Below are 24,915 nucleotides of genomic sequence, written 5' to 3'. Positions count from 1 at the left end.
TTAGCTGTGATGTAGCTGGGCAGATTCTGGTTCTCAAGCACCATCCTCTGCAAGGTGACTGTGGACTGGAGAGACGCTGAATCACGTCTTTGGGGTGGAGGGACAGTAGCAAGCAGGTGCTGCCTCAGAATGGCCCAGGGCAGGCAGAGCGGGCTGCAGCACAGCTCTGGGAGCAGGTCAGTGGGGAACAGGCTGCTGGCCCTCCAGGCTGCTGGCCCTCCAGGCTGCTGGCCCTGGGGACAAATGACATCCTGGGATCCCGTGGCTCAGCCCCCTGCATGTAGTGGCAGAGCTCCTTTGTCACAGGTCCTGCTCCAGCCTGTCTGTTCTCCCCAGAGGGGTGGCTGCTTCTCCCACCCCACCAGGACACACTGGCACCCAGGGCTGTGCAGTGACAGCCAGGTCCTGTGTGCGATCACAGGCAATTGTCACAACCCCCGGTGTCACATCCCTCTGCTGTCTCCTCTGTGCCTGGCCTCCTTCCTCAGAGAGAAGAGGTTGGTGTGAGGGGAAGGACTGAACCTGCACTAGTCCAGGAATAAAATCAGCTTTGGAAGATGAGCGTGGAAGGATTTTCCCCAGGGACACATGCTCTGTGCAGGCACAGGGGGATGGCACAGGGAGCTGACACTGGATTCACCCATCACCGTGTGCGACACTGCGAGGGCACCGGCTGGGCTGGGAATGCCAAGGTGTGGGTGACACCAAACTCATGTCCCCAGGGCTATGGGGATGAGGCCCCTCTTCACAGCACTGACCTTCTCTGGTGCCATGCTGGGACACTTCCAATTGTACAGGTAATACTGCAGGTTCCCGTCCCCGATCCCGAACTTCAGCTTCTCCAGGAAGGTTTTGTTTTCCATGAGATCCAGTGCATTGAAGACGTCAAATCCTTTCTGCACAGGGAATACATGAAGCCATCAGTTCCTGCTTTTGTGCTGGGGAGCTCCTCCCACCTGTGAGCAGCCTGGCCCCCTCTCCTGCCCAGCTTTGAACCCCAGAAAAAGGGAAGAGCTCAGCCTTGGTGTCCCCAGCCTCAAACCAGCTACTACAGGACTGTTTGCTGTAGGACATGAGTAACACCCTGAGCTCAGCCCACCATGAGCTGCACGGTTCAGAGCACCTCTGCATCCCTCTCCTGGGTGGCAGATCCTTTAGGATTTGGATTTCTACAGCCCTGGGAACAAGCCCTTCCCACAAACCCAAGGGTGGCGAGCCTGCAGCAAGCTGCCCAGTGAGTTTCCTGGTGAGCTCCTGGTGAGCTGCCCAGTGTCCCACGGTGCCAGCACATCCCTGCCATCCCTCACCGACTTGGCGAGGATGAGCGCGTCACTCATGAGGTCGATGAGAGGCGTCTTGGTGTGAACGTTGTAGAAGGAATAAGCAGCTTTCAGGCTCTTGTGAGTCGGGTGGTTCATGATGGTGGAGGGCAGCGTGTAGAAGCTCAGGAAGTCTGTCACCTCTCCCGGGGCACTCTGGAAGGCAGAAGGGACATCACAACATGTCAGGCTGGCATAAAGCCTGGCCAGAGCCTTAGAGGGGCTCTGCCAGTTGGAGTGATGGGTGCAGGGAGACTCAGGGTATCTCAGGATGGAGGCACCATCCTCCAGCAAACTCCCATCCCGGAGGGGCATGGAGCCCCTTCCTGATCACTCCCACAGCTCCAGTGGAGACAGAAGTGCAGGAGAACACCCCTCCCATCCTGCTCCTGCCCCTCACCTCTACCACAAAGGTGTCGATGATGTTCTCCTGAGGTAAGAACCAGTGCTCCACCTCCTCTCGGCTCATCACAGGGGTCAGGTGGAACTGCTTCAGGTACTCGGTCAAGAGCTTGTGCACAGCAGAGATGTCCTTGTGCTCCATGGGCCGCAAGCCGGGAGTCTTGGGAGTCTACAGAAAGTGGGACAAGTTGTTTCGTTGCTTGCACAGTGGTTTTCATCACCCAAGGGCTCTCCAGCAAGCAGCACAGAGATGCTCTCTGCTTAGATCAGCCCATTTTCAGCCCCCCAGCCCTGCGTGCCCAGCAAAGGATGGATGTGATTGGCCGTGACACCGATGGCAAAGATCACAGAGAGCACAGCATGTCCCAAATCCCCAAGCACCAGGTCAGGTCCCACTAATGACACAAACTCTCTGCTTCCCTCCAGGTTCCTGTTCCCCCCCCACAGCGGGCACGGGCTGGGAGATGTGTCCCAGGCTCCACAAGATGTTACTCCCAGTTGGCCTCAATTACTAATCTAGGGTTGGGATGGTTCAGCAAGCCCAGATCCGTTTTAGGGCTGAGTTTCTGTGCAAAAACCAGTAGCTCCAGCCCAGCAACTGCTGCCTGTGTGGCTGTGGGAGGCAGGAGCTGGGAGCTGCCCAGCATGAAAGCAGCACTTTCCACCCCAAGGGGCAGCTCTGGCTGACTGAAAGGAGCCAACAAGGTCGGGGAAGGTGGTGGCAATTTTAATGCATTGTTTGTTTTTTTCTCTTCCATCTCCAGCTGGGGAACTTCCCCAGCAGGACAACTGCAGTGCCAGAACTGATCAGTGTGACTGAAGAATGAGGGACTAATCCAATCCAAGGTCACACCGAGGCTGTGTTTGGACAGATGAAGGCTGTCACATCTGCCTGCTTGTTTAACCAGGACGACAGGCTGTGACTCACCAGCAAACAAAAGCTCACAGGGTCCTCTAACTGCAAGAATTTGCCCTTAAAATGCAGGTACCCAAGCAAAAATACATAAAGATTAAATAAAGCACAACTGCTTGACAGAGTCATTTACTACATGGAACAAACCCTGGCTCTCCAGGCAGAGGACGTGACCTCGACCAGGATGTTTGTGCCTCTCCCCCTGCCCAGCAAGGAGCAATCCCTGAGCTCTGCTCCTGGCTGGCACCCACCTCGGGCAGCCGGTAAAGCTTCGTGGTACGTTGCATAGTCATGTTCCTGCTCAGGTGGGAAAATTTGACCTCGATGAGTTTCCGAGGATTCAGGGAGCGGTGCCAATACCTGCAGAAACACACTGGCAGTGGGAGACTCGTTCTGGGGCAGCGGGGCGGCCACGGGGCACGAGGTTCCCATGGCTGCCGCGAGGGCAAGTGAGAACATCAGGCCAGCAGCTCCCCACAGAGAGAAACACGGTTCTGAAGTGCTTGTGCTGCCAAAGCCTCCTCTCCTGTGTTACATGAGCAGCTTTAGCAAAGCCACTGCACTTAATCCTGGAAGGACAGCGTGGGAGGAGAAACCTGGGCTGGGATCACTCTTTCCTGTCCCGGGGAATCCCACACACACTACTGGCCACACAGGGGACCTCCGGAAGGGAAGGTCTGCACACAGAAATCTTGGGAGAGCCACAGACACTCACCTGCAAGTCCCCACAGGCTTTGGCAGCACCACTCCCGCAGTGTAAACAGCCTGGAAGATCCCCTCCAGATGCACCCTCCTCGTGATCTCACGGATCAGAACCGGAGCCACCCGTTTCGAGCGCAGCTTTTTGTGGACACACAGGAAGTTTATCTCCACCATCTTCTTCTCTCTTGGGCAAGAAACAATGCAGAACATGAGGCTTGACTGTCCTGACCTGGGAGGATCAGACCAACGCCCCGGGCAAGCTACCTCCAAACCCTCTCAAGGGAATGAGGAATCAAGGCCTCAGGGAAGGGGCAGGGGCTGGGTTTGGAGAACCCTCCCTTAAGCTGTTACCCCGGGATTCCCACAGAAAGTGGTCTGAATCTGTGTCAGGGCAGGGTCAGGTTGCACATTAGGGAAAGGTTCTTCCCCCAGAGAGTGGCTGGGCACTGCTCAGGGAATCTCCTGGGAAGAGGCTCCCCAGGGAATGGTCAAAGCCTCAAGGCTGCCAGAGCTCCAGGAGAGTTTGGACAACACTCTCAGGCACTGGGTGGGATTGTTAGGCTGCCCTGTGCAGGGCTAGAAGTTGGACTGGATGATCCTTGGAGATCCCTTCCAGCTCAGGATATTCTATGATCCTCCATCTCCATCTAGCCCTGGATGATTTCTGTAAGCCAGAGCTCTAAGTTAACCTAACTCATTGAGGAAAACATCCTTCACAGTAGTTAACTACAAGATGTTCCTGCCCAGAACCTCCCTGCCGATCTTAAATATCCCCCATCTTCCCCTCCAAGCAGCAAAACATCTCCAAAGCTGAAGGGTGCAGGTCTGGCTGTGGGCTGGGGAAGACAATGTAGCCAGACCCCCTCAGCACTCCCAGAAAGCCCCAGGTGTCAGCAAGGGGCAGGGTGAGAAACGCAGCAGAGCAGCACTCACGTGTCATAGATGTGGATGGTGGCTGGAATCGCGCTGATAAATCCCACCAGCTTCTTGCTGGAGACCACTCGGACCCCACAGTGCCACTGGGGCAGCCAGCCTGGAGGACGCAGTGCCCTGGGGAGGGGACACACCTCAGCAGTCACCTCCCATCCAAGGTCCCTGGTGTACCTGCTCCTGCCTCCCACCCTGCCCTGGGACTCCCTGTGTCCTGCTCGCAGCAAGAGGATGAGAGGGTGACAGTGATGTGACAAGGACTGTTGGGATCTGGGGCAATTCCTCCACCCCACGGCCAGTCCTCACTAGGGACACAGGAGGAAGTCCCTGTTCCTCGATTCAGGAACACCCTGAAGAAACAGCAGCTCTGCTGCAATAGGATTCCAAGGGTAATTGCTGCCAGCTGCCTTCATCCCACAGCTCCAGGGCACTGAGGAACTCCTCAGCTACTGGGATTTTCAAACACTTGAGGGATCAAACCAAAGAGGAAAAAAGTCCACTTTTAAGCTCCCAGATCTCGAAGGAGCCCGAGGCAGGCAGCGCTGGGTGACAGCCCCTCTCACTGTGTCCCTGTACACAGTGACAGATGGGGAAGGGACGTTTCAGGAGGAAGGGAGATGGGATAAGCAAAGGCAGCTGCAGCCCTGTCACCGGGATCAGGCTTGTCAGCATCCCACACCCTCTGCTCTGCACTGCTGGTGCCACTCACCACAGCAGGAACTCGGGCGAGTAATCGAACCGGAACATGTTGTCATCGTCCTCCACGTAGTTCTCGTTGAGCAGCGTGTAGAGCTCCTTCAGCTGCAGCAGCACAGAGCACGGGGGTTAAGGAGGTTACTCAGCCATCACCTGCCCCCAGACAGGACCCTGAACACTTCGTGTGTGGCCACAGCACTGGGGCACCATGTGCAGCCATGTCCCTGCTCCTGGCACATCCCCCTGCTCCTGGACCAGTGCCACACAGAGCAGGGGCAGCAGCAGGACACGGGTAAGCCCCGTGTCATTTTCCAGGGAGGTGGGTCATGCTCTAAAGGGTCTTCCTAAGGGAAAGCTCCTGGCTTCAGGCATCTGTACAGCCCCTTGAAGAAACGAGGCCAAGCTGGCCAATCTGGGATGGGTAAAAGGGAACTGCAGTGGAGGGAATCAGACCCATCCAAGCCCAAGGAGATGGTGTGACAGAGCCAGAGAGTTGCCTGCTGTGATGAAGGACACATTTCCATCCCCAAAACCATCTCCAATAGTCCAAGCATTGAACTGCCATCCGAGACACTCCCAACACGCGCATGCCGAGCTGCCTGTACTCACCACACCTCTATCCCCCAGGTCCAGGGCATCCCAGGTGAAGCCCTGGGGCAGGGTGTACGGCTCCTGGCGGATATTGTCCTTGTCCGGCTCCACCGGACCGTGGGTGTTCACCACTTCTCCTGCAGGACAGAGCACGCAGCCATGAAGAAGTTCTCTACTGCGTGAGGCCAAGCCTCCCCAACACCTCAGTCTGGTGGGCAACGTGCCTCACATCTCCCACCCCTGGAGTGGCAGACAGGGACTGTCACTGCACCCACCCAGTTTGGTATATGACAATGGGCAGGGAATCAAAACTCCTTCCAGGGCAACAGTGGAGCCCATTGGGTGACCAAACACAAGCCATAGCTACACCCTCCAGCTCCACACGTGATCCTGATCTTTCCCCCTCCCCACAATCCCAGCCTGGGCCAGCACTTTCCCGTGAGCCCCTTCACGGGATGGTGATCCCTGCCAGCTCTGGCCACTGCCACTTGGCAAGTGTCAGGGTTTCCTGCCCACTGTGTCTAAAGAAGAGCTGCAGTGAACAACACAACTTTTGTTGTAAAACCACTGACTCCTAAAGGCCCTGATTCAGCCAGGAGATGTCGGCTCAAGCTCCGGCTTTCTCGGGGATGTCAGTCCAGCAGCATCACTTCAGTGCTGCCAAGAAAAGTGAGTTGTGCTAATTAGGAATTCCCTTAAAAAGGCATTGAAAAGGTTTCCAAGCAATGGGGAGATGCTGAAAGCCCAGAGCAAAAACTTCCCCCATCACACCCACCCCAGGCAGCTTCCAGAAACGCTCACCCCTGGCCGCCCTCTCTGTTTTGAACAGGTGCTGAACTGCTCTGAGATCTGGCCCCAAAAATCCCACAGCACTTCTGTTATCCAGCCCTAAATAGCCCCATGTCCGTAACGCTGTGTGCCAGAGCCTGCCAGCACCACGAGGAGAGCTGGGACACGGGGAGTGGCTGGCAGCCAGGCACAGCCAGGGCACAGCCACCACCATGGTGTTGGGAGGAATGAGCTGCTTTGTGCCTCCCACTCCCCAGGAGACACCTTCCACCCTTCCCCCAGGGTTTTCCCAAGCAGAAATGATGTCTCCCATGTCCAGCATGCTCAGAAAAAAGGGCAAATGCAAGACCAGGCTCTGTTGTCTCACATGACCATGTGTGCCATCTCACTGTGATTTTCCCGACTTAAAGCTGAGACTATTGCTCCCAGGAAAGTTTTTGAAACCCAAAAAGGTTTCAGAGTGGTGTGGACATCATGGAATGGGAATAAAAACACTGCATCTCCAGCAAAGAGACACAACCCCATGAGGGGAAATACTGAAAAGCAGCAAATTTGAAGCCATGACCAGTCATGGATAAATCTAGAAAGCGTGGGTTTGTCTCATTCCCTAGTTCCCCTGAGCTCTCGGGGATGGAGATGAGGAGAGACTAACGTCTCTCATCCCAGGCACCCCAATCAGCCTGGGAATGAGCACCTTCCAGCCAGGCAGCTCTCCTGTCACTTCTGCTCTGAGAGCTCCTGCCACGGTGTCAGCAGCAGATCACTGCCACAGGCTGCCAGGAGCAAGAGGAAGGGCTGGAACAAGGACTAGAGCTGGGAAGCACTGCTGGGATGGTCACAGGGGAAAGAGGGGATCAAGAGATGGGGCTTCCCATCCTTAGATGCTCATGGCAGCTTGGGGTAGAGATGCTTTGGTGTTTGTGCTTCCCCTCTCCAGGCTCAGCTGCAGCTCCTGCTTGTGCCAGAGAGGGATGTGAGCCCAGCAAACCAAGGACGTGGCAGCTCAGCACATGGAGCTGCTTCCCAGAGCTGCTCCCATCACCATCTGGCCCCGACTCACCCCGAGTCACCTTCCCCACCAAGGATCCCTGTCTGGGAAACTTCAGCCTCCAGGAAGGGGAGAGCTGGACAGCTCTGAGTCCATAGGATGTGGCAACACCACACGTGAAACTTGGGTACAGGGGGCTGGGGAGACCCAACTCCAAGGCTAAGGACCGGGATGAAGGAATGCACAAACGCAGGAGGCATCAGGTCTGATGTGAGAAGTGGTTCCTTGTCCCTCTGTACTCCACAAAGTGCTTGCACAGCTCTCCAGATCCTCCTCATCCACTCAGCCCATGATGCTGAATGGTGGAGAAGTGGTTTTGATGCCTTTGAAGCCCAGACCAGGCAGGGACTCACTTGGTGGCCACAAATGAGCATCTCCAGGCTCCTTGGAGCAGCATGGGGACCACAAGGCCTCCCCCAGGGCCCACAGGATGTTGAGGGGCTGCACATACCTAGCTTGGGCACTGGCTGTGTGTCCCAGAACTGGTAGCTCCTCTTGCTGGCTTCCTCCATGGTTTTGGCAGGGCCCTGACCTACAGAGAAGAGCTCGATGGCTTTTTGAATCTCCTGGATCCTCTCAGCAGGTAAAGAGTTCACCTGAGGGCAGAAAAAGAGGGTGGAAAGCAAAATGAGTAAGCTGAGCCACCAGGTCTGTATGTGGGCTCCTCATTAGGGGAACCTGGAGCTGATCCGGGGTGGGTGCTGCCAGGAAAGGGAGAGCAGGCAGGAACCTCCCTTCCCACCCTCAATCCTTGACAGAATGGATGAACCCTTTCATCAACCACCTGCCACTCACCCAGACCTGGTTTCTAGGCACTCCTAGGACAAAGGGGATGGAAGGACTTTCTGAAAATGCTTTAAGCTTCAGTTAAGTGGGTGCTGTGAACCCCAGGAGCAAACCTCCCCACCTGACATCCTGCAGAGACAGATGGATCTACCCACACCCAGCACTCGGGATTCCTTCAGTGGCTTTTCTTTCTCACTGTTCAGCTTCCTCCCTCTAATCAGTACCCACAAACTGCAGCTTCCAGAGGAGTCCCTGGACACCACGGACTGGGACAAGGCAGAGAGGTTGAGTCAAGATGAAAGACACTTTCATCCTCCTCTTCCTCAGGGTGGATGGCTCTGCACTGAATTCCCAACCCCAGCTCCTCTCTGATCCCTGAGGAATTTAGTTTGAAAAACGCAAAGCCCCAGTTTAAAGCTCTGCACAGTCGGTTGGACAAAATATTCAAAATATTTGGACGGGAACTGAGCATCAGACAGAAAACAGCCTCTGCTGATGTGTGTCCTCTGCCACAGGACCAGAGGGGACAAGAGGGCCATGTGTGTCCCATGCTGCTTCCCAAATCACTGGCTGCTGGAGAGGATCAGGCAAAGCCCAGAGGAATAAGACAGTCCCTGCTTTCCCCAGCTACTGCTCCTGTGATCATCAAGCAAAAAATCGACACCATCAGATGTCACCCCTGTGCTGCTGCGGGCAGGACTCGGAGCTGGCAGGTGGCAGCTCCTGCCTGTGACAGGCAGCTGGTGTCTGGGAACAATAACGTGGAGGCGCCAGTCTGACCCTGGAACTGCCTGGGATATCCAGCCAAGGACTGCATTATCCCCAGAGTGCTCTGCAAACACCTTCTGCACCAACAGGAATTCCCACACATGGAGCCAGACTGGGAAATCACTCTAAATCTGAAGTTTTTTGAGCAGTCAAGTGCCTAAAACCAGGGCTGGGAACTCTTTCCTTGCCCTAAGTGGCACTGGAGTGGTTCAGGATGGGGCTGGCTGTTGTGGGGGGCTGGGATTCCGGGAAGGGGTCGGTCACCTTCACCGGCTGGTCCTGAGCCTGGTCGGGCTGGTCTCCTCCTCCTTTCTCTTTCTTCCGCTTGGGTTTCTTTTTCTTCTTTTTGGCTCCACTGTCATTTGCTGGACTCAGGCCCCTGGGGAACAAAAGAAACATCATTGGAGCCTTGGGGTTTTCTTTTGGGAGAACATTTGTTTGGTTTCTGAGGCACTCTAAAGAAAATACAGGCTCCCTGCTGAGTCCAAGTCTCCAGGAAGGGGAATACTCCGCGCACGGAGGGTGCAGCCAAGCACCCACCCCACGGCACAGAACTCCCTGTGAGCTCCCAAAAAGGGACCAGCACCAACACCTCCCACCCCACAGGTTTGCTCAGAGGTGAGGACTGAGCCCTGTGCTGCAAGAGATCACACCCCCACTGTCACATCACCCCACTCTGCCACCCACGCCCAAATCCACCCTGTGGAGTGGTGGGATGCCCAGCTTTGGCTTTCTCCCCCTCTCCAAGCCCAAGGATAGATGTGGAAGCAGCAAACACTGGTCCAGCTCCAGGGATAAGGCCCCACAGCAGGTCCTGGCACCACAGAGAGGTCGGTGGCCAAGGACACTGTGCCAAGTGTCACCTCACCTGCAGAGATGATGCTCTACGGAGACGAGGCTGTTTATTGGAAAATTATTATATTGTTATGCTGGAGCTGGAAAATTGAGACTGAGGAGCAAATCTCTGGGAGTGCAGGATGGGAAGTACCTACACCAGGGCACAGCTCCTCCTTCCACAGATGCAGGGCAGCCCTGGACATCCAGATCACGACCATTCCCAAACAGCTGCTGGTATGAAACCCCTCACCGAGCCTGGCCTTTGTTCCAGCAGCATCCTGATGCCAAAACACAGGAGAGATGCCTCCTCCCAGCATGGCAGATGGGATCTCATGATGATGAGCTCATGATCCTGCATGGGATGACACGGCACAGGACAGGCATGGGGGAGCTGGGACACCCCAAGCTCGGAGGGAGCCTCCAAACAAGGCCACAGCCTCCAAGGGGTCAGGGCTCAGGGGGAAATTCAATCCTGGAGAGGCTGGAGCAGGTCTGAGAGGAGGGATGAAAGGTGAAAGGGAGGGACAGGGCCAGGAGAGCTCTGCCAGCTGCCAGCACGAGGGGTCTCCTGCAAAGCAAGCTGGGGGCAGTGGGTGCCAGGACATGGCTCAGCTCTGTCCTGTCCCTCAGAGCTGCCAAGAGGGGTCAGGATACAGCCAGTGCATTTGTACTCTATGACAGAGGTTCCCTTCCTTGCACCCCAAAACAACTCTCACAGAAGGGACAACCCCGCAGATCTGACCTGCCCAGAGGCACTGGCCTGGAATCTCCCCACAAAAGCATTGCTCACTCCCAGAGCAGTTTAATGTCTTTACCAAACACAAGATAGTGGTGAAGAGGGTGGAGCAGGAAAAAAAAGAAGAAACGTGCTGGAAAATATGTTGGAGCAGCATCCAACTATTTATTTCAGCATGGCCAGAACAAGGAGGGGCTGGGAGGAGAACAGAGCTTGAAGAAATGCAAGTGCAAGGTGTCCCTGCCCATGGCAGGGGGTTGGAAGTGGATGATCCTCCAGGTCTCTTCCAACCCAACCATTCTAGGCAATCCCTGGGCTGAGCAGCAAGAAGGTTATGAAACTAGGGAAAAGTGGATGGAGAAATGTTTTTTGAGGGATGAAGCTGGGAGGTGCCTGTGGATGTAGCACAGAAAGCCAACGTGATGGGCTGCATTGTCCTGGGGAGCAGAGAAGGATGGTTTGCAGGACACGGAGCTGCTGGGCTGGGGAAGCTTTTCCTCTGGATGAAACCTGAACAGCAGCAGAGGCTCTGCAGACAGCACATGCTGGGGAAAAGGACTCCCATCTATCAGCAGAGCCTGTGTGGAACACCAGGAGATGGGAAGCACTCCTGGCGTGGGAACAAGCACTGGCTCAAGGTGAGCTGTTCCACAAAAGGAGGTAAAGAGAAGCCCCCACCTCTTCTCCAGAAGAACATGAAGGAGAGCAGAGAGAGGAGCAGGAGCAAAGCCACAGCTCTGAGAACGAGCAGCTCCAAGGAGCAGCAGCTCCAAGGAGCAGCATCCTGCGGCGCTGCTGAACCATCCCTGGAGGGAATCTCACCTTCCCTCCCACTGCCAGGAAAGGGCTTTGCCTCCACCCGGGAGATGCTGCTTGGACATGACAGCAGCAGCAATCCCAGCACAGGGCTGCTGACACCACTATTGATTTTAGTGACAAATGTGTGATGGCTTTTTTAACTCTCTGGGGAGGAGCACGGGCAGATCCTGGCCATGCTGAAGTCCTGGGATGAGCAAAGCCACCTTGGAGCTGCATTAAACACATCCAAACCGTTTCCTATCAATTTTAACACCACAAACTGACAGCACCAGGAGAGTTCTTGAGCATACCCCAAGGGCTGGCGCTGCAAGTTGCCCCTTCCAAAGGAGATGGACACGTGTTCCCAGCTCACCTGCACATTGGGATGCTGCAGGTGTCAGTTGTGACAGACAGAATGCTCCCCTCATACTCTGTCGGCATCGCTTTGCTTCATAAATCAGAGCTGCCAACTCCCAGCTTGGTGCTAATGAGCTTGGCCCAATCACGCCAGGCTCACAGGTGAAAGCGCTGAGAAAATTCCTCCCTGATTTATGAGCAAAGCTGGCGTGACCTGGAAGAAATCAGGGTGGCAGAAGGTGGGATGAGATTTTGTATTCCAGGTGGCATGGCCTGGGGAAGGGCCCTGCTCCAGCCAGGAGATGAAAACCAATCCAGCAGAGGAGTCACCAGCATGTAGGAAAATGCTGGAAAACCCAAAGCTCCCACTTGCTACACCCATAGAAGCAACAATTACAGGTATTTTCTATTTTAAATCTATTTAGGAAAGCAAATATCTTTTTTCTCCAGGGTAACTGCACCTCTCAGACATTCCCCAAATTAATGACAATTCCCCAACAGTGTCCTGGGACAAGCCACCACCATCCAAAATCTCAACTACTGCAGCTGGCCTGACCCATGAAGCCGAGAGGGCTGGAGCAGGAAGGGTGAGCTGCCAGCCCAGCTCACATCCAACAGCCCACGGCCTTCCCAGCTGCACTTAACGCCTTTTTCCTCCCATACCCCTTTGCATTCTGAGGTGCTTTGAGAGGTGAGGTAGCTGGACAAGGGTGCCCTGGCTGCACTTTGCAACACACCTCCCAATTCCCTGTGGGATCACCATGGTCTCTTTTCTGGCTAAGGAAAACACTTTTCCCTACTCCTGGGAAAGGCATCCCCACATCATGGCCATTCACAGCACTACAATCCCTCCTTTCCATTACCAGGCAGCTCCTTGAGCTGAAAGCAAAGGCTCCAGCACCAACCACTGCCCAGAATACAACCCCCATAACCTGAGCGATCTTGAAAACTGATTTTTGGAAGCACCTAAAGACAGCGGCTGGGCTTGTTCAGAGTGAGACCTGCTCAGACTGACTGTGCTCCACCAGCTCAGCCCCTCTAGAGGCTGAAAAACACCAGACACATCCAGCAACAAACTGGTGCTCAGCACCCACTGATCTATCCCCTGGATCCATGGGTGTTCCCACCGTATTCCCAAACTTGAGGGAGGAAGCACAAGGGGAACAGCTCCAGCCCTGGGCGGTTCCCTCAGCCTGCTGGGAGGCTGAAAGGAGTCAGATGAGCAGGAGTAGATCCCTGCTCCGTATTTAGGTGCTGGAAAATCCTTCTGCCAACCCGGGGGCTAATCAGGCACGGTGCTTAGGCTGTAATCTCTGTAATCTCGTTAGGGGCCGTGGCAGGGAGGGAGGGAGGGAGGATTTCCAGATGGCAAAGCTCAGCTCTCGGAGCCCAGTGTGCCACCACTGTGCTCCCTACACCTACAACTGAATCCCACATGTGGGAGCTCAGTGCTTGTCCCAGGAACACCTTCTCGTGGCTCACTGCAGGCAGGGATCACCACATCGACAGCTGCCCCTCTGGAAAAGCCCCTCTGCCCCCTCACACCCCATCAGGCAACAACCCAGCTGTGCCACAGGGCGCTCCCAAACTCCTTCTGTCTCAAACAGCTTCCCCAGATGGTTTTGACAACAATGGAACCGTTTCACAGGACTGGGACGCTCCAATCCTTGGTGTCACCGCTGCTCTCGATGCCTGTGAGGTGACAAATCCCACCAGGCTGAGCCCATGCAATGTTCCTGCCTCTCCAGAACCAGGGAATAAACCCTCCCCAGCCACCAGGGACACAGTGGAAGCTCCCTCCACACAAAGGGAAATATGAAAAATAACGAAGCGGGCTTATTTTCTTCGGAAAATCAACTTGGATAGCCACAGCAGAGAGCAGTGCAGCCACTTCCCAGTGCTGACACATGACTGAGGCTGAGGAAATTCAATTCCTCTTTCCTGTCCTTAAAAGGAAAGGAAGTATTGCTTTCACTCAGGAATACTTTTATGTTTTAAACCTCAGTGCCAAGATCCAGTGACTCCCAGCACAAACTGGCACGGGCAGGGCTCCGAGTGTGGCTCTACAAACCCTGGCAGCTCAAAGCCCTTCCCCTGCCCTGTTTTTGGGGACAGTGTCACTGGCGTGACCGGAAACACTCCCGCACCCCAGTGTAATGAGATGGTATGGAATCAACAGAATTAATGACTGTGCATCCAGAAGGAAAACCATCCTCTTTCCCACTACTTGGTCTCTCCCTGGTGGGTCCCTGCTGGGTTTTGGCGGTACAGGAAACTTGCCAGAGAGCTCCAAAGCCTCCCTGCCTCACGCTCCTTATGGCTTTTGGTGTTATTGCCCAAGATATCCACACTATTTCCTACTGGATAGTCCCCAGTGCTTGTGGTATTCCAGCTCCTCGAGATGGCCAGAGTGATGCCCACGCCAGGATCTGAGGAGGGCTCCCAAACACGCCTTTTCCTGGCAAAGGGCAGGAGGAACCGCTGGGCTGGGGAACAGTGGTGATTGAGCACCGCGTCTCCTCTGCTCGGCTCTGGCTTCCACAAACCTAATCATGTCAGAGGGAAAGAAAATAAAAATCTCCCCCAGCTCGGCTAAACCGATTAAACTGAGACACGGTGCCACACCCGGGAGGCAAATAAAATATAAATGGGCAGCTGTGCTGTCATAAAAAAAGCCTCTGTGATATTTCTTGTGTGACCTTTTATTCGCTCCGGTTCCTGGGCAGGCAGGATTGCCTATGGAAAGCTGCTGATAGAGGGAGAAGGGCTCTCCAAGCCCATGGTCTCTGCTCTGCAGGGGTGGGCAAGCAGCACCAGGTGAGCAGGAGGAGCCCAGTGAGGCTCAGGTGCGGGAAGAACAAAGTGCAAACCCTTCAGAAACCTCTGGAAAGCCACACGTTGACATTCCCATTCCCAGACGAAATGAGGATGAAGCCTCTCCCGCAAATCCCAGGCATGGGGAGGCAGCTCTGCACCGTATTAATTAACGCAGTGAGCAATGAGGGTGCTACGTTAAGCATTCCAGCTCTTCCCTACTGAGATAAGGACGTGCCTCGCTGCCTGTGCTCGCTCCCTGCCTTGTTGTTGTTGTTATTCCACCATTCCATACCCCTGGAGGCTGCGCTCCTCCAACCACGAGACAATGTAGGCAGAGCTTTGCAAAACCCTGGGCTGCGTTTAGGATAACGACGGGATGAGTGTACAGAAGCCCGGGATTATTCCAGGGCACGGGGATGCCACATGCTCCGGAAAGCAGGATCACGCATCCAACCGTGCCATCACCCTGGGTGTCACCGCGGCGACGGAGATGCCAGGAATGGGCTGAGGCTCGTGCGGGAGGGCAGAGGGAATGTGGGGAGAAACACCCTAACGCAAGGCCGCGAAGAGCTGCTCACTGGGCTTATTTCTGCCCAGAAAAGGCGCTCGCGGCCCCGTCCCGGCCGCCCCGCAGCCGTCACCCATCCACGCCGCGGCCGCGCCCGGCCCCGCTGAGCTCCGGACACGCTCCCGCACCGGGCGTGAATGGGCACCGCCCCCCCACCAGACTGACGGGCGCCTCGACCAATCGCTGCCCGGGATGCTGCCCAGCGACCTATCAGCGCACCCGGGGGGCGGGGCGCCTCGCACTTCCCGGCCGCTCCTCGCCTCAATGGGCCCGGCCGCCGCCGCGGCACGCGGTCCCGGCCGCCACTCACCCCCGGTTGGAGCCATGCTCCGCCTCGTTCTCGCAGTCGCTGCAATGCTCGTGGTCGTTCTCCTCCGCCGCCGGCCGCGGAGGCCTCGCTGGTGGCCGCCTCACTGCTGTCTCACTGTCGTCCGCCATCTTGAACGGGGCCTCCGCGCGTGCCGCACCCCCGCAACAAAGCGTGCCGCGATTGGGCGGTGGGCCGCGGGGCATGCCGGGAGTGGTAGTCTGCGTGGGCATGCGGGGGCCGGGCTGCGCCGGGGCTGGGACTACGATTCCCGTCGATCTCTGGGGGTGTCCAGGGGCGGGGCGCCGGTGGCGGGAGGGTCCCCTCACACCAGGGCAGCCGTGTGGATGCCCCGACTGGCGGAGAGCCGCCGCCCGTCCCCGCGCTCGCCCGTCCCCCGAGGCCGCGGTGCTCGCCTCTCCGCCCGCTTCCTGCTTGAGGGGGGTGGGTCGAGTCTAATGAGGGCGGCGCCGATTGGCTGGGAGAGACGCCCCCGCTTCCCGCAGCCAATAGGCGCGCGGGACACTGCGGCGCGGGTGAAGCCGGGCGGAGGGTGAGTGGTGAGGGCGGCGGGAGGGGGCCCGTGGTGGCCCCGGCACTCCGCGGGATGGGTCAAGGTGGTTGTGGCGGTGGCTCTTTCCCCGCCAATTAAAGATGTATTTGGTGATTCTTGCCTTTAACTGCAGCCTCCTCGAGGCAAACACCAGGTCTCTCAGCCCCAGCCAGAGGCGAGGATGGGCTCAAGAGGAGGGCCGGGTGTGGGATGGTGCTGGAGGACACGCTCTAGGCTTCATCCCCAATCCCTGTGAATGGACGGATTGAGGCTGGCAGCTTGTGCTGTGCTCAAAACCCGCAGGAGTTGGGACCCGGGAATTTTTGGGTGCTTAGTTCTTTAAAAAACAGTTCCTCAGTGCCCTGGGTGCATCTCCCCATTCCTCGCTGCAGGAACAGCTCACCGAGTTTTCCAGCCTGAACAGCCTCTGTGGCTCGTGTTCTGGTTTTCCCTATGGCTGGTTTAGTTGGCACAGGCCAAATACAAACCCCCAAAATGGTGTATTTGGGGGAAAACTGGTTCTGGCTCCTGCCGGTAACATCTGCAGGAGTGGGCTGGCCTCTCCCCTCGTGGGCAGTTCAAACCCGAGCTCGTTAAATATTGATGCCTGAGATCTGTGCAGGCCCTTGAACAGCACAAGTGTTCAGATCCCCGGCTGGCCCTGGTTTCCAGGATAACCCTTCCAAGGGCTGCTTTCCCCCTGCAGTAATTCCTGTGGTGGAGGCATGCGACGGAGGGACAGAAATAGCAGGGATTTTGGGAGCAAGTCCCAGCTGAGGCTGGAGGCCAGAACGCTGAGGTTACTGCAGTTAAAGGCCTGTGTTTACATGGGCAGGAGAGCTTTTAGAGTACTTTTACAAAACAGGCACATGGAGCCTCCGCTGCTGTGATCCGGATCCTCCTGGTGCAGTGTTGCCCCTTGCAGGCTGCTGCAGTGGGAAGGCAGATTTTAACCTGCTGGGATAAATAAACAGCCTCTCTGTCATTCCAAGCCCCCTGTAACACCAGGAGAGGCTCCCCGTGGGGTCCAGGTCCTGCTTGGGAAGTACATCAACCTCCTCAAAGCACTGCTGTTTACTATTATTATTTTGGCCCTCTCTGATTCCTTTTGGATCCTCCCTTGTTGCTGCTGGAGCCATTCCCATCTGTTTTCCTGATGTCTGGGAAAGGGAAGGAGCACGTGGTGCTGCTACAGGCTGGCGTCAGCGCTCGCTGGAGCTGCTGCATGAGCTGCTGGCAGGGGCTGCTGCTTCTGCTCCAGCTCTGCTCCTTCCCTCTGCTGAGCTGCCTCCAGCTGCCACAGGACTTGCCCTTACCCTTCTTCCCCCCAAACTGCGGGTTTGGGTCCTGTTTGTAGGACTGAATTATGACTGAAGTGTCTGGTTTTGTTGTGTTCCAGCCAAAGGGACGCAGTGCTGCATCCTCAGCCCCCCTGCCCCGTGCTCCCACCTGCTGTCCTTGGGTGCCAGCGGGACGGGCCCCTCTCGCTGGGGACAGTGCGGGCAGTAGGTACCTGGTTCCTTTATGTGCAGAGTTTTTGGGGAGCTGGTGCTGTCTGGAGGGAGCGGGGAGGCCAGAGCCAGGTTAGGCAGGGAGATGGTGGCTGAGATGGTTGGGGTTCCAAGAGGGAGGGAGCAGGATCTGGGCGAGGGGAAGCTGAGGGGTGACTACCAGCAGCCTGTGGCTCCTGGCCAAAGGTGATGGAGCCAATTCCTCCTCAGATGCAACAGCCACAGGCTGAGCTGTGGGAGGCTCGGCCCCTCACCCATGGTGTCACCCTGGATGAGGTGACAGCAAAGGCACAGCTGCTGTCCCTGGGGATTTGCACAATTCGCTTGCACAAAGCCCTGGACACTCTGGGCTGGGGCTGCAGGAGGGACGCTGGGGTCTGTACCCAGCCTGCTGAGGCTGTTGTGGTTTTGGGATGTGGATACTCACAGTAGTCCCCTCAGCTCTCCAGAGCTGCCTCTGCGTGGCTGAGCCGTTTGGTTTTGAGAGCACACAACGGGATTTAGAGGATTGCAGGGTTTGGATTGAGCAGGGAGATCTCTGTGCAGGAGCTGTGAGAGCAGCGTTACCAACCCCCTCCCGGCCTCGAGGCCAAGGGCAAGCACAGATCTGTGCCCAGGGCCATGTTTGGCAGCTCATGGACACCAGTTTGCTGCTCAGAGCTGTGATTTCCCTGTCCCTTGGGCTGCCAGAAGTGTGGGAATGGGATTCACTGAGTGCCTTGTGGGCTCTGGGTCCCCATGGTGTCAGAGGTGGCTGAGCTCTGATACCTGGCTGCAGGGTTTCAGCAGGGCTCTCCCCCTCAGGCCTCGTGTGTCCCAGTCCTGGCTGAGATATTGTCTGAATTCTGCCCTTTTTCGCTGCTCCTGGGTCACCCTCGACAAACGTGCCAGAAATTTCCTGATTTCTCTGAGCAGGTCCAGAGGAGGCCACGGAGATGCTCCAAGGGCTGGAGCCCCTCTGCTCTGGAGCCAGGCTGGGAGAGCTGGGGGTGCTCACCTGGAGAGGAGAAGGCTCCAGGGAGAGCTCAGAGCCCCTTCCAGGGCCTCAAGGGGCTCCAAGAAGGACTGTGGACAAGGGCCTGGAGTGACAGGACAAGGGGCAATGGCTTCTCACTGCCAGATGGGAGATTGGGAAGGAATTCCTCCCTGGGAGGGTGGGCAGGCCCTGGCACAGGGTGCCCAGAGCAGCTGTGGCTGCCCCTGGATCCCTGGCAGTGCCCAGGCCAGGCTGGATGGGGCTTGGAGCAGCCTGGGACAGTGGAAGGTGTCCCTGCCCATGGCAGGAGGTGGAGCTGGATGGGCTTTAAGATCTCTTCCAATCCAAACCATTCCATGATTCCGTGACTCAGGGTGCTGTAGATGGACCTCTGGTTTGATGGGTGGAGATGCTAAAGGGGAACGAGTTGCTGGAGCTGCAGATAAACCAGCTGGAGGAACTTAGGGCTGGCTCAAGTGGCACATCCAGAGTTAGGGGGGTCCAGAAAAGCCTCATTTAATCCAACACTGTCCTCCAGCCTGTGAAACAGATACCCAGCTCAGAGGATGCCAAAATCCTGCTGATGTCTCAGTGACGCCCTGAGAAAGTATGAAAATGAGCTTTGAATGAAGTTGCCTGTTTGGGGCTAAATATTTGATGTGCTCAGCATGAACAAAATGGCCCTGTCCTGGCGCGTTTTCCAGCTCTTCTCTTTCCCTTCCAGAGCACGATGTTCCTGGTGGGACTCTCGGGTGGGATCGCGTCGGGGAAGAGCACGGTGGTGGCCGTGCTGCGGGAGCTGGGCTGTGCCGTGATCGATGCCGATGTTATTGCCAGGCAGGGTGAGTTTTCCAGAGCTGATCCTGCTCCCCGAGGTTCCCCTGACAACCGGGATCGCTGCCGGGAAGCGCTGACGGCAGAGGGTGCTCTGGGTACATCGGAGAAGCGTTTCCCTCCCGCTTCCCAGTCCGCGAGGCTGCGGAGCAGCTGCCCCGGGGGCGGGATTGGAACTAGGATATATTTTTAATAAAGAAAAGAAGAAGATCATGACCTAATAAACACCCTGGGGAGATTGTGCTCTGAGTTTTCCTCCCCTGAAGTGTGATGCTTCCCAGCTTTGAAAGCCAAGTCTGGGCAAAAATAAATGTGGTTCCCCGTAAAGTGGAATCCCTTGGCTAATCCCATATGCCCCCTGAGCCCCAGGACACCCATCCTGTCACTCAGTTACGTTGGGTGGGATCACTAACACAGCTGAAAGAGAAAGCCCCTCTGTGCTGGATGGAGTTTGTCTGCTGATCCTGAGAGATCAGACCACAAAATCATTGTGCTCAAAAAAAGGAAAAAAAAAAGAGGCTCCAGAGATCCCAGGCCAGGGGGAATTTGGTCTGTGCTCCTGCAGTGCACGCCTGCCTCTTGCTGCTCTCCAAACGTGCTGCTCAGGCTGGAGAAAGGACCCAGGATCCCAGCTCTGTTGCCTCAGTAGGACTGGAGCTCACCTTGTTTCCCCTGATTACCTGTGAGATGTTAATCCCTTCACCCCACCAGGATAACGAAGAGAGCAGAGGTTGCCCAGAGAAGCTGTGGCTGCCCCTGGATCCCTGGAAATGTCCAAGGCCAGGTTGGATGGGGCTTGGAGCAACCTGGGATAGTGGAAGGTGTCCCTGTGCATGGCGGGGGTGGGACTGGATGCTCTTTTTCCCCAACCAGTCTGGGATTCTGAGGGCTGTGGTTCCTGCATGCAGCAGGTTTGGGGTCTGTGGCTGAGTCATGGCGCAGTGGTGCACATTTGGAGGTGCCTGAGCTTTTCTGTTTGGTGAAGAACTTACTGTGTAGCCACTCAAAGCTGTGATGCTTTAACGTTTTATTGCACTGTAATTCCCCTGGAGGTGCAGGAAATTTGCTGGAGGTGCTAAAAGCCCTCAGAGACAGTAGGAAAACACCACAGATACTCTGTGGAAGTTTTTCTGCCAATCACTTTATTTTCCACCAATTCCTTTTTTATATGTGTTTGTTTACTATATGGATTTCACCCATCCTGAAACTGCCTCCGTGTGATATTCCATGGGAGAAAAAAAATTGGTCTTAAAGACTTTTATGAGGTTGGCCTGAGGTTACAACCTGTGGCAATGTTCCTGGATTTGGGAGAGATGATTATCTGCGGTCTGTCCTTCGCTGTGGTTACCCTCAGCTGGAGCTTAATTATGGTTTTATTGCTTCATCCCTTTTGTTGGGGATTTTTTTTTGGTGGCTTTAAAGTTATACACTCCTGTAACATCAGAGCCCCTGCAAGGGCTGATTGGGGATTGAGCTTTTAGAAGGTTTTTGTATTCATTTTCCTGAAGAATTTAGTGACTGACGTGAAAGACAGTAAAAAAATCCACCTCAGCAGCAGCCAGAGCCAAGTTGCAGCAGTGAGTATCCACATAGTGCTGAAGTTTCAGCTGGTCCTGATCCTTTTAGGATCTCCCTGCTCAATCCCTGGCGGGAATTGTCTGAGCCCAGTTCCTGCCCCTGCCTTGGCGTGTGGCCATCACTGTGTCCTCCTGCCTGCCCTGCTGACTTGTCACCCCGAGCAGCAGCATGTGCCGGCAGCGTTGTGGTGCTGAATTAATGCCTGCAGGACTTCGATCTCCCAGGTGTCAGCCCTCAAAGGGACCTTGGGCTGGCAGGGCTGTTCTGGCAGGAGCTGCCAGGCCGTGCAGCTGTGGTGCCAGGACAGATGAGCTGGAGGCAGATGTGCTGCCACGGGGAGCATCAGCTCCGTCAGTTAATGAGCAAACCCCATCTGAGGGCAATTGCTGATGCAAACACCGACTGTGCTGTAAAACCGGCTCTCACCCCCGGCTGTTTGATGTTCTCAGTGGTGCAGCCCCACTCCAAGGCCCATCAGCAGATCCTGCAGCACTTTGGCACCGAGATCCTCCTGGAGAATGGCGAGATAAATCGTGAGGCTCTCGGAAACATTATCTTCTCTCAGCCGGAGAAACGGAGGCTGCTGAACTCCATCACCCACCCTGAGATCCTGAAAGAGATGCTGAAGCAGGTCCTGAAGTACTTTGTGCTTGGTAAGAGGTCATGTCCGGCCTGCCAGGACTCCTGCTTGGGCAGGAGCCATCCCTGATCCCTCTACCTTTAGTTTGAATGTGGGGAGAGGAATAGGGAAAACAGAGAAAGGGAAGGGACATTGAGTGACAGCCTTTGTGCTCTGCCTCCGGTGGCCTTTGGTGTCTGTTTGGAGGATTCATTCCTGATTCACTCCTGCCTTTCACTGCTGCCCTTCACCGCTTTCCTCTGTGGTTTAAAGTGTATCTGTAGGGCCCGGGAGCAGCTTTGCTGAGATTACCCACCAGATAATGTCACACTCCTGAAATGGCCAAATATCCCTCCCTGCCCCCAGCCTGCTCCAGCTTCAGTGGAAGCTGTGGAGCCCTTTGAGCGTCGATAAGGTGAGGAATGGGCTGACAGCTGTGGCTTCCAAAGTCCCGTGTTCCCCCTGATAAATGGAACAAATGCAGCTGTCAGGCCGGGCTGGGGAAATGCCAGATAAGATCACCAGCTGTTCCAGAGGTCTCCATGTAGACAGACGGATGCCTTAATGGAGTCAGTCTGGATTCGTGGTGCTTATCAGAGCTGAGGCCTGTGAGAGCTGAACAGGCTGGGGCACCGCGGGGCCGAGCTCTGCTGCGGGGTGAGGAAGCACAAAGGAAGCAACAGGCAGGAATGCCAGGAGCCAGAGATGGAGTCTTGAACTCGGGGCTGTGGGCTCAGGAGGCGGATGCTGTCCTGGCCTTCGGCGAGAGCGCTGTGTGGCTTCAGCAGGCTGCCTTGTCCTCATTAGTCAGGATTTAATGATTTGGGATAGCTGGATGTTGTCTCTGAGGATCGCTGTGTAAGGAAAGCTCTGATCGATCAAATCAGAGGGCAGCGAGAAGCCTCTCAGGGCGGAGATGCTGGTGGAATGGTGGCTCCTTGGATGATGATGTCTTTGTCGAGGCATTGCTTGCTGTGGGCAGCTCGGTTTTAGGGGGGGTCATAAAGAGGGGACACCAACAAACCTGGAGATGTCCCCTTGGCTGGGACCATGCAGGGGAATGAAGTCCTGACTTGGAGCTTTCTCCTGCCCTTTTCCTTTCCCCCAGGCTCAGCAGGGCATCTCCCACCTCGCCAAACACTGGCCAAGGGCAGAGGCACAGGGAGAACCAGGGGGACAGCGATTGACTGTGACAAGCTTTGCTCCCTGTGATGACAGAGGTTTTAAACCAAACTCAGCCAGTTTTGGTGAGGGTTCAGCCCCTGGGCTGTGCCTGGAGGCTCCCCCATGTTTCAGTGTCACAGCTGCGGGAGGTCTGCAAGGGTTTCCTTGCTCCCCTTGATAAAATGGAGCTGTTTAGCCAAAGCTTTTTATGAAGGGAGGAAAGCTGAGCTGGGAAATGTTGGCTCAGATGGCTGCAGCCTGGTAAAGTCTTGGACAAGAGAAGGAGTGGAAAGCAGATCCTGCTGTGGGCACTGCTTCCCGGGAGAGGCCGGCACGGCGCGCAGCTGCTGCTCTTGCCAGCCAGGCACTGCTGCTCCTCATTTCAGCTCCTCGTTTCAGCTCCTCATTATATTTCTGCAGTTTCACCTTTGGTCTGAGAGCAGCCAGGTTAGGGTTGGTTTTTTTTTTCCTCTGGAAACTTGGAATGAAACCATTTCCTCCCTGTGAGAGGGAGAAGGGCCAGCGGGCTCTGCTCTGCTCGGCTGTAATCATGGAGCTGTAGAGCTCCTGCTTGCTTTGCTTTTCCTAGCCATGGTGTGTGTGCAGCATGAGGAATTTGGGAATGGGGGTTAACAGTGTTCCCTTTTTTGGGGAATGTTGCCATTTCCACAGGCTACCGCTATGTGATCCTCGACATCCCTCTGCTCTTTGAGACCCACGGATTGACCAGGTTTATGAAATACACGGTGCTGGTTTATTGGTAAGTGCTCTGGGAGCCATGAGGACAGGGACAATGCCACCTCTCTCAGAGGGGACCATCATGTGCCTCCACTCTGGTGAAGGTTCAGCCACAGCCCTGGTGTGAACCCCACTGAGAGAAGCAACACTGCCTTTATAGTGCATGAGGGCCTTCCTGAGCTTTCCCTGGAACCTGGCACCATCATAGAAGGGAGGTCGCTGCCTTTGGGCCTTCCACAACCTGTTCTCGTGCTCCATCAGGGCAGGATTTGGGGCACTGTTACAGGCTGTGGGAACGCTGAGCACAGCCCAGGCAGCGGCGGCTCTGCTGATCCAAGTGCAGGCTGACTGTGTCAGAAATGACAAGGGGCACCTCTCTCATTCCCGTTTTATCCCAGTGATTCCCCCTGGTGCCCGAGGAAGGCAGATCCCCCGTTCCCTCCCACCCCTAGCTCAGCCCCGTGCTCCGCCCGGCAGTGACCCCCTGACGCAGCTGGCGCGGCTGATGAAGAGGAGCGGCTTGGGCACGGCTGAGGCCGAGGCTCGGATCAGCTCCCAGCTGCCCCTGGACGAGAAGCGCAAGTGGGCAACGCACGTCATCGACAACTCCGGGGACTGGGAGAGCACGCGCCGGCAGGTCCTGCAGCTGCACGCCCGCCTCGAGGGTTCCCTGGATTTCCTCTGGGCACGGCTGGCAGTGGGCACGGCTGTTGCTGGGCTCGGAGGGCTGGTGTTCCTCCTCCTCCGGCATTTCATCTCTTAATTCACCTTTTCTCTTAGTCAGGGAAGGGGCCTGAATTTCCCAGTTTGAAAAGGGCAGTGAAAGGCCACCTCTGTTAATGAGCTTTGCCAGCTGAATGCAGACAGCGGCATGAGGCATCTCCTTGCACACTTCCCAAGGTGAACACAGCCAGAGGTTTTTTCAGGCACGTTCTCCCTGCTCAGGTTCTCACCCACCAATTGTGCCTGTGGGATGAGGCCCTTGTCCCCATGTGGGTCTCTGTTGTGGGACTTCAATGAGTTGAGGCACTTTAATTTCGAACAATCTCACTTTAATCAAGCACAATTTCACTTTAATCGGGTACAATTTCACTTTAATCGGGTATAATCTCACTTTAATGTCTTCCAGGACAATCTTCTCCCTGGGGCTGGGTGGCTTCTCAGTACCTGTCACCGCCTCCACTGTCCCTTGGGTGATTCCTCATAGCTCAGCCCTTTTAATCCAAATTTACACTTGGGATTTCCCCTCTTTCATGTTGATTTAATGGAAACCTGTTAAATCAGCGAGGGGGAGGACAGCACCTCATTCACATGGATCGAGTGTTCAAGCTGGCTGCTCCTCCCTCTTGCCCTCTGTTTCTGTGGCCATCACTCGTGGGTCACCTTTGGCTTTGGATGCAAGGGTCTGATCCACCCTGGAGTAGTCTGAGACCTGGGCTCTGCCTCGTTCAAACTCATTTCCTGCTGTTTGAACTTCCTTCGGCGGCGGTTTCCTGGTGGGAGAGCTGAGCCTGGGCGAGGCGGGTGCTGGGTCTTCACTTTTGTTTTAATAAAACACTGAACAGCAGCTGCTCCGCA

General features: G+C 55.9%; 2 protein-coding genes across 4 annotated transcripts in view; one reads left to right on the top strand and one right to left on the bottom strand.

The window, feature by feature from the left end:
* The window catches only part of NMT1 (N-myristoyltransferase 1), an 18,364-nt gene extending 2,612 nt beyond the window's left edge, over nucleotides 1-15,752 (bottom strand). The window contains exons 1-11 of the mRNA XM_032134419.1: nucleotides 15,368-15,752; nucleotides 9,209-9,323; nucleotides 7,842-7,986; nucleotides 5,572-5,690; nucleotides 4,976-5,067; nucleotides 4,270-4,386; nucleotides 3,350-3,520; nucleotides 2,886-2,994; nucleotides 1,720-1,890; nucleotides 1,308-1,475; nucleotides 759-896 (exon numbers count right to left, since the gene is read on the bottom strand). Coding sequence (XP_031990310.1) covers nucleotides 759-896; nucleotides 1,308-1,475; nucleotides 1,720-1,890; nucleotides 2,886-2,994; nucleotides 3,350-3,520; nucleotides 4,270-4,386; nucleotides 4,976-5,067; nucleotides 5,572-5,690; nucleotides 7,842-7,986; nucleotides 9,209-9,323; nucleotides 15,368-15,597 — 1,575 coding nt within the window. The 5' untranslated portion in view covers nucleotides 15,598-15,752. The remainder of the gene's footprint in view (nucleotides 1-758; nucleotides 897-1,307; nucleotides 1,476-1,719; nucleotides 1,891-2,885; nucleotides 2,995-3,349; nucleotides 3,521-4,269; nucleotides 4,387-4,975; nucleotides 5,068-5,571; nucleotides 5,691-7,841; nucleotides 7,987-9,208; nucleotides 9,324-15,367) is intronic.
* DCAKD (dephospho-CoA kinase domain containing) lies at nucleotides 15,704-24,915 on the top strand. Of its 3 annotated transcripts, XM_032134420.1 has the most exons (6): nucleotides 15,704-15,917; nucleotides 17,317-17,422; nucleotides 19,129-19,246; nucleotides 21,266-21,469; nucleotides 23,272-23,359; nucleotides 23,815-24,915. In XM_032134420.1, exons 1-6 carry the CDS (start codon nucleotides 15,712-15,714, stop codon nucleotides 24,098-24,100), a joined length of 1,008 nt encoding a protein of 335 aa, XP_031990311.1. In that variant the 5' UTR covers nucleotides 15,704-15,711; the 3' UTR covers nucleotides 24,101-24,915. The 3 variants fall into 3 exon arrangements, with proteins under 3 accessions (XP_031990311.1, XP_031990313.1, XP_031990312.1); XM_032134422.1 differs by lacking the exon at nucleotides 17,317-17,422 and having other exon boundaries at nucleotides 15,812-15,917; XM_032134421.1 differs by lacking the exon at nucleotides 15,704-15,917 and having other exon boundaries at nucleotides 17,339-17,426.

This window comes from Corvus moneduloides, chromosome 26 (assembly GCF_009650955.1).
Source record: "Corvus moneduloides isolate bCorMon1 chromosome 26, bCorMon1.pri, whole genome shotgun sequence".
NCBI classification, from domain to species: Eukaryota; Metazoa; Chordata; class Aves; order Passeriformes; family Corvidae; genus Corvus; species Corvus moneduloides.
Note: the sequence above shows the minus strand (reverse complement) of the source record. Positions and strands in the feature narration are given on the sequence as shown.

Bases quoted from the DNA above. Each gene is read 5' to 3' on its own strand.
- DCAKD (XM_032134420.1), top strand. From the start codon at position 15,712: ATGCCCCGACTGGCGGAGAGCCGCCGCCCGTCCCCGCGCTCGCCCGTC. The intron at 15,918-17,316 runs GTGAGTGGTGAG...GTTGTGTTCCAG, and splicing joins CGGGTGAAGCCGGGCGGAGG to CCAAAGGGACGCAGTGCTGC. The intron at 23,360-23,814 runs GTAAGTGCTCTG...TCCGCCCGGCAG, and splicing joins TACACGGTGCTGGTTTATTG to TGACCCCCTGACGCAGCTGG.